General features: G+C 39.6%; 1 protein-coding gene across 1 annotated transcript in view; it reads right to left on the reverse strand.

Moving 5' to 3' along the window:
• notch3 (notch receptor 3) overlaps positions 1–5,203 on the reverse strand; it is a 31,563-nt gene extending 26,360 nt beyond the window's left edge. Inside the window, exons 1-2 of the mRNA XM_042504782.1 lie at positions 4,922–5,203; positions 3,760–3,832 (exon numbers count right to left, since the gene is read on the reverse strand). Of these exons, the coding sequence (XP_042360716.1) occupies positions 3,760–3,832; positions 4,922–4,982 (134 nt within the window). The 5' untranslated portion in view covers positions 4,983–5,203. The remainder of the gene's footprint in view (positions 1–3,759; positions 3,833–4,921) is intronic.
• Between the last annotated feature and the right edge of the window lie 3,654 nt (positions 5,204–8,857).

Here is an 8,857-nt window from a genome sequence, read left to right on the forward strand (position 1 = left end):
GTTCCCTGCCCCCAGTCCGATCCCTCCAGCTGGATCCTCTCTGAATGACACCCTCTCAATCTGCCTAATTATCTCTCCTCCGGCCTCGCCACTGTGGCCCTCTCGAGGCAGCACATTCTGCTTGCAGGGCGGAGCTGAGGGGCCAAAGCCTCTTCAACTGGACTTCCTGACTGCTCACCTATTGGGCCGCTCTTTCTGTGACACCACCAACCCTTCACTGTCAAGTTCAAAACTCTGAGACAGAAAAAAACACATAAAAAATATTCATTGTGTATCAAATGTGTCAGAAAATGTAGAGAGAACCTCACATTACGAGACTGTATTTTGAACTTATGCCGTGTTGAGCTGTGTTACTTTGAACATATTAATAAGGTGGTGAAGATTCTCATTCATCCAGGTCATGGTAATTCTAAAAGCTAAGTCTTAGGCAACTGGACTTGTTTGTTTCTTACAGAAGTTTCATCTCTCATCCGAGAGGCTTCTTCAGTTCTTTAGTTTTGACGAAGCTTCTCAGAGGAGGGAACTTAGTAAAGGCTGGATTGAAGAGCTGGTGTTTCTGAGCAACTTTATCTCTTGAACAGACATACTGAATTACAAAATCTGCATGCATGCTGTGTTTATCTGCAGTCCTCAAACAAAGCCAACTGATTGAAGAGGAAAGGATATTCACTAGCTTTGGGGTTGACCAACAACAAATAGTACTTGCTGCAGTATATTGAAAAAAACTTTCTAAATAATTTTATATATCAGGTTTATGAATTGAGGTTGAAGTATGATTTCATAGTTCTATTACAGTGACATTTACATTCTCATTTGCTAAAAGCCACACTCCCTCTAGTGCATGTGACAATACAAGCATGTTTGCAGACTCATACAGAGGCTGATGGTTCTGAAGTCCTATTTTCTTGAAATTAAATGTGTAAAAGCACAGGATGAATCATGTATAATTTGAGGTCAGTCAGACAAGGATTTACATTTATTGTAATTTACTATATTTACTACTATTTGCATGAAGGAAGTGGAGACATGACAGTCAGGTCTGCTATGAATTCTTAGGAATTGTGATTAAACCACAATTTTGTGTTTGGCTTATTTTTTGTTTAAAGGATGACAGTTTTATTTATTTTTCCATGCTCAATGTTAAAAAAATGACAAGATGAACTGTTTTGTTTGTTGTGTTAATCTGCTGTATTGTTGAAATGTGTATGAATGTGCGGATGGGGATCCAAAAAAAGAAAGAAAAGAGAAAAGTGCTTCCAAGTCAATGGAAATCATTTTCATCAAACTCATTCTGCCTTCCTTAATTAAACATTTTCTCACACAAGCCCATGTCTGACAAGAAACCTGATCTTAACACAAACTGACTCATACCAGATTGCTGGTCGTAGGTAAATGCATAATCTCCCAGTTCACACAAGACATGGGTTTATAACTGTAGTTACAGTGTTTGCACAGTGGAGTTTCAAATTGGCACATGCATGTGCAGATTATTTTGTGTGACTTATTTCTATGTATTTGATCACTTCAGGAATAGTGAATGCAACTGCTGTATCACGTTCAACAATCTTTGCAATCATAAAGAAAGGAATTTATGGCGGACAATCATTTAGGGCCAGTAGCTAAATGGAGTTAAAGGGTTGGTAGCACGTTGGAACACTCAACTGAGACTAAATGTATTAACTGATTTTTACCAGGTAGCTCAAAGAGGTGAAATGGGTATCAGAATTTGATTACTTGAACTGTACTACTACTACTGTCGCCTTCAGCAACTCGAGTCTGCAACTTGAAGAAGACGCCAGCACACTTAGAGACGCTTAAAGGGGCTAACAAGATGGAGAACATTGAGATCTGTTGCATATTACAGCTATAGTGTGGTATCATAGTTGTGTTTTCAAACAAGACAGAGGATACATTAGTATCTGGGACAGTAACAATGGTGGCTGCTATACACTCAGTATTGCTGTCACTTGAGAGACAACTTGCCATAAGAAAAATTAAATAACCAAGTGCTGGGCAACAAGTGGACACAGGTGAACGCTCACACATACAACATGTGTTTTTATGTGGAACAGTGGTAATTTCATTCAAGGTTGTTTTCTTCTGGTTCTTCAAATTCCTTCCAAATGCCAAAACATGTATCTGTATCTGCATTTTGTTTTCTATCTTTCTACTCCGTATTGGTCTCACTTTGCCATGTCCTTTCTTCTCTGCCTCTCTACGCCCTGTTCTGATGGTGCCGGGTTACAGGCAGGTATCTGGTAGAAGAAAGGATCTTTTCTGCTGTTTTGGATCTCCTGTTTCTGTGGGCTCCCAGGGGAAGGGGTGGGGTGGCTCCACCGCTCACCTCTGTCTGGGACTGGTCCGACCACTCTCATAAGTCCACGCTCCGCTCCACTGCTCTGCCCCGCTATGGGACTCTTTCTACACTGTGTGGTGTGACATTTAATGTCCCCTTCCATTAGAAATGCTTTCCCTTTGCACTTTAAGTGCTTCTTTTTCTTGGCATTGAACCAGCATAGTGATTACACATGGCCAACTCCTACACCCCTAACATATAGCATGAACATGTACTATACACTGCACAAAGTACCAAAGGAGCACACAGGATGAACAAATGGTGTCTTCCAAAACACAATAAATCTGGAGACAGGTGAAACATAAAGAGTATGTTCGTTTTCAGGGAAGTGCTGTTCAGAAAAAAATGATGTTGAATTGGATTGGCTGCCTAAAATTATACATTGACTGGCTTAATGACACTCACCCATCTTGGCTCCAGCTAATGATTAAAAAAATGTGGGTGGTAGTTACTTCTTCCACTTGCAGTCGAGTTACACATTGGCTAGTATGCAATAACAACTCATATCAGAATAACCACTTTAGAGAGCTATGCAGTTACTTTTATGTTTAAGAAATATTTATATGGAAAAAAATATGTGCCTTATAGTTTGCTTGTGAAAAGTGCATTCCTGTTATTGGCTCACCTTTGACCCCTTAAGTATTTCAAACTGCTAGTCCACTCCAATAAAATAATAAATGTACTGTTTTGGAGGGAAGCAGCTGGCAACCAAGGAGTTTTTGTTCCATCAATGACAGTATCTCCTCCATCTGAAACACTCAGGCATGTTTCCTCAGCTAAAGGGTTCTTAAAAAGGACAAATGACCCCCGGGCAAGGCACTGTAGGCTATTTTACTTGACTATTGTAAAAGGTTCCCACACAAACCCCCCTCTAATCAATTTGGAAAACAAAAGCCTTATCACAGTTAAAAGATGTGAAAGCTCAAAAATGCCCAAAGCAGGCAGGAAACAAAGACAATTCAACAAAAAAGTTTTTAAAGCCTTGAAATTAACTCACATATGACACAGAAGAGAAACCTTCCTTGTTATGTGCAGCATATTGCTATGATGCATGTCTGACAAAGCTCTTAAACAGGTGCAAACCATGAGTGTTGCAACCTAACATGTTGAGGCTTGATGTTGCTCAGCTGGGTGGGCAGAACTAATGTATCTTTCACCACTTTTATGTGAATGTCGCAAATTAACAGCAAATTGCATGTAAGAGGAGCACAATATTCACATTGTTGTTCAAGAGTATCCCACTGTAAATCAATTTTCCCCTTAACTTTAGTAGAAGCAACTGACAAATAATATCCTGTGAAAACCAATTTACACACAAGGCTTACACGTATGGCTTGAATGCCCTGCAAACACTGTATTTATGAAGAATTAAGGCAGATGTTCACATGGTATGTTGCACTTACATGCACCGTGAGGATGAATCAATGCATGTCCCTCCATTTTCACAAGGTCTGTATTTATCCACGCATCGGAACCCTGTGGAAATTGGAGAAATTTGTCAGAAAACCACAAAGTTGAGAATACTTTATGTCATCCACCTTAACCTTAAGATGAATATGTAACCACAGAAGTGATAAATCCCAACAAAACAATAAATTATCCCCAAAGTGGAATAGAACAGGCACAAGAGATCTTTATAAATTCTGTAAAGTATCATGGAGATACTGAAAACGATGTAAAACTCACTGATAGGCTACAGATTTCAGGCATAGATAGAAGGCCTTTGCCACTTGTGGCATCTCGCAGGCACACCCGCATGTTTGTTGTTTACTTTGTCAAAAGCAGATAAGGTTTTGTGATGATGGGGATACTTGCTGACATTATGAGATTTGTGTCTGCTTCGACGCAAGTGTGTCTTAGAGACGTTAATTCATCATATCTGAGTCATTGCTCAACCGCTTCGAAGGGAGAAAAAACTCAGTTGTTTAAAAGGTCTTTGTTCAGAGAGGGAGGGGGCATCTCCGGCTCATCACCCCCTGCTTCAGTTTAAACAAATCTTACACCATGCCCCCACATGCAAAAAATACATTTTTTGGAAACTTATGTTTAGTATCAGTGCACAAGACCATGCTCCTCAGCCAAACTTTTAAAGTGCTGCTGATGTTACAGGAGCCTCTTCTACACTTTTGTTAACTCGGTGGAGCAGCGGCGCTCATCAGACTTCTCCAACAGAGGAAAACCAGCAGTAAAAGCAGATCAGTGCAATTACAAAAATAACCACATGCAGAAATGTGACATTTATTCACAAAATAAATGTTATGTCTATGATAGTTTGGCATGAAGCGTGTAAAAGTCTTCGTTATCCATTATCTGTTCCTGTTCAACTAAACTTCAACTTCCAAACGTTGCAGACTGTCCATAGCATAAACTACTAATAAACTGCAAAAAGTAAATACATATAAGATGTAAAACAAACAAACAGTTAAAAAAAATCTCAGTTTAGCAGATAAGCATGTGAGTTCATTGGTAGCATACAGATAAGGATGGCCACAATTTTATGTGGAACGGTTCGGTGGATGGGCTGTCCGGAGTAGGGACGAATTTTAATTAATTGATTTGTCTTACCTTCGCAAATATGAATCAACAATAAAAATGACAAAATAATCCATGGAATATTCCCTTCCATTTCGATGGAAAAGTTTCCAGCGTTTCAAGTTGGGCTTTTAGTAGAAATACATCCTTTATAAGGTTCACAAAAAAACAAAGGCTCCAAAAGCGATGCGCGATTTTTCATAAAGTCAGCCGGAAAGTGGAGCGTTAGTTCCCAATCCCGTATTATCCTCCGCAGCTCGGCCACGGCTGCTGTGATTCTCGCTTAGCCTCCTAACTTTTGAAAAACTTTTGCTTCCCGATCTGTCCCAGCAGACTGAGATTTCTCCGCCTCCTCTCTCTCTCTCTCTCTTTCTCTCTCTCTCTCTTTCTCTCTCTCTCTCTCTCTCTCTCTCTCTCGCTCTCTCTCTTTCCCTCTCTCTCCCTACCAGCCGAGATAGTCTGTGCGCAGAGCTTCACAGCGTTGGGCCCTACAGGGACTTTTACGCACCGACACCACTACCCCCACAGCAAGCGCGCACGCACGCACACACACACACACACACACACACACACACACACACACACACACACACACACACACACACACACACACACGCGCGCGTGCACAACAAAAAATCCCAAAGTTGAAAGACTGCAAGAAAACTACACTGATAAAGTGCAGTTCAGGCAGCTCTTGGCCAAATTTAGCAACAGAAATGGGTAAGACATTACATGAAAACCTGTTTTTGTCATAAAACATTCAGCAGATATGACAGAAAAAAACATATCTCTCAGTGTCTTGTTCAGTATCTGCACTGAATCAACAGTTGATTTCTGTGAGGGTTTTTTTTGAGCCATGTAGCTACAAATTATACATTTTTGGAATGGCAAAAACTCAAAAATAGAAATAGATAAAAAAAGAAATGTAAACAATAGAACTAGCAAAAAATCTAAGGAATGCCAAAAAAATTCAATAACTTCCCTGAATACTTCAGAAAAAAAACTGTCTCTTGTTACTTTATGATTCTGCAAATCCTGAACCACAGAAGATCTCTTTTGACACAAACAAAAGCAATCTTGAGGTTACATTCTCACTCCTTCTTCTACTGTGAGTGATATACGCTCAAAGAGTTTTAAATTCAACATGTGGGCTGCTGGACAGTGAAATGCTGCTAATGCACTGGCACAAGATAACTGCTTCAAATCAGTTATTTCCATCACTTTTGAATGCATAAGTAAAAAACACAAAACAATTTAGACTCCTTGATTATGTCTATAAAGAAGTAAGGTTCTGTATTATGGCAGATGACTAGAATGTACTCAGTCCTGCACAGGCTTACTTGTTTGTTTGTGTGTTTACAGTTGATGAATCACAGATAAGAGGAGAGTGAATCATGTTTACATGAGAGTGCAGACATTCCTGTTATCTCCACAGCCCATGCACCGAGTCCTGCTGTCTCAGCCTGCACCTCCTCAGCCTATGGCAGTGGACTCATTTGCTGCAGCCGGCGTATAGTGCCTTGGTTGTTCTGCGGCACAGAGCGGAGCCGGTCGCTTACAGAGACAATAGCCTTGATTTGAATCATAAAAGGAGTCCGGCATTATGACACAGTTTCTCTCTGCAGGGGAGGGCAGCACACTAATATTCAAGCACACTGCCCCAACACCGCCGTCTCCCCCTCTTCATCACACTATTCCTGCTCCTGGCCTTGAATAAATTACAGGCATGGGTAGGACCATGAATGTAGCAGGCTGGTTTGGAGAGAAGTTCGTTAGTGCGTGTGACGTCATCTATAGGGGTCAGTGAAAAGAGCTTGTTAGGCCTCACAGACACCTGCTTCATTTGGCACCCACCATGTGATGAAAGTTGGGCAGTGCAAAGTTTTCAATAGCTGGATTCAGCTTTTTGTGCACAATGACATGATTACTTAGTCCTGTATTCTTCATTAGCACTTGGATACTACTGAAACTGATTGCAAATCCTCTTTAAAATCTCACTCGGTCGTGCTATCTCAACACAGGCTTGTATCCAAGATGATAATGCGCACATGTGTTTCTGACTGTATCTCCAGCTGCAAGTGAAAACTATAGAGGGATGAAGAGGAAGGTGTGATATGGTCGATGTATTACAAGTAGTTGTAATAAGCAATGTTTTTATGTTTTCATCTGGCTGCAAAATATCTCTTTCACCCCCTGGGGATGTGGTAGATGCACTCCTAGATCAATCTGGCAGGTGTTGGCAGTATTTTGACTGGCTTCCAATTGGAGAAGGTCCCAAAAAGAGATTTCTCAGTGTGCTCAGAGACAGACAGTTGTATTTGCAGTATGTTGCTATCTACTATAGGTACTCAAAGTATTCAAATGCCTCATTTTCTCTGAAAAACTCAAGGCCACAGTCATTTTACTAAACACGATGATTGGCTTCTCAAGTCTGACAATATTTTCAAAACAAGACTTTCACAGGTCGAGACAGTTATCAGTCAACACGTTATTGTAACAACATTGCTCAGAGATTAATAATCAGTGTGTAGTATTTAGGGGAAAATATGCAATAATGGATTATACTATGATACGTATGTTTTCCTCAGTATATAATCACCTGAAAATAAGAACTGTCATGTTTTCGTTATCTTAGAATGAGCTGTTTACATCTACATAGTGAGTGGGTCTTTGTTCATGGAGTCCGCCATGTTGCAATGCCATTATTCTACAGCAGCCCAGAACAGACAAACTAAACACTGGCTCTAGATGGGGCCATTCATGTTTTGCATTGGTCACTGTAGTTGGCAGCCGCTCCACAACTATCCAAACGGTATCAGAAAAACACAGATGTTCAATATGAAACTGCTTTATTCAGTGTTTTTACAAATTTAAATCACCCAGTGCATTTGTTTTGGAGAGGAAGAGACCTCCATTTTTTATTTGGCTTATTTGGTAAAAATCTCCAGAGAGTCTGGATCTTTAATTATCAAGAAAAAAAGGTGAGCATACATTAGTAAGTGCTGTGCTGGCCCATCTTCAAAATAGCAAAGTATTAGAGAAATACTGATTTGTAAGGTGCTTTATTCAGTATTTTTGCCAGTTTGCATTACCGGAGCCGTTTGTTTTTGAGAGGAAGAGTACTCTGTGGATAATGTAGCAGTTGTTTTAACAATAGAATAGAGGAAATTAAAATCTCTTTGACTCAATTTTTTATATGTTGTTCTTCATTTGTTATTCTTTTAACGTCATCTGGTGTTTTATTAACGCTGCACTTAGTTCTCAAACCCCTGTGTGTATTCAGACTTGCTGCAGCAAACTTTAAAAACTGTTGATAGATCGAGAAGACTTTCCATTTTCTTCACTCACAAGCTAAAATGCTTTGCTCGGGAGGATTACAATCTACGCCGCTTGACTCCACAAAATAAAGAGCCAATGAGAAAATTCCAGTTTGTCTTCTTTCGCTCTGATCTCATTAGTCGAAGTGGCTGCTCCAGCCCTTCCCTTTGGAAATACGACCTTTCCTTGATTGTTTCAGAAATGAAAGAGAACAGTGAACTAAGTCTTGTGTGAACAACAGCAGTAGGATAGCCTCTGCTTTCTTTGTGGGACATTTTTTTCATATTAGAGTCTACAGTGGTGGAATGTAAGTACATTTACTTAAGTACTGTACTGAAGTACAAATGAGGTACTTGTACTTTACTTGTACTTTTCATGTCACTAAATACTTTTTCTCCACTGCACTTTAGAGGGAAATATTGTACTTTTTACCGCACAACATTTATCTGAGAGCTTAAGTTACTTTGCAAATTAAGATTTTTGCATAAAAAACCTAACAAGAGTTTATAAGATAGGATGTTTTGTGAAATAAATGACAGTATACAAATACTACTGAAATAATTAGTTGATTAATCAGCTGATTGACAGGAAATTAATTTTGATAAACATTTATTTGGGAGTTTTTTAAAAAAAAAAAAAAAGTTTTTGGTG

The sequence above is a fragment of the Plectropomus leopardus genome, chromosome 17 (assembly GCF_008729295.1).
Source record: "Plectropomus leopardus isolate mb chromosome 17, YSFRI_Pleo_2.0, whole genome shotgun sequence".
In the NCBI taxonomy this organism is placed as follows: Eukaryota; Metazoa; Chordata; class Actinopteri; order Perciformes; family Serranidae; genus Plectropomus; species Plectropomus leopardus.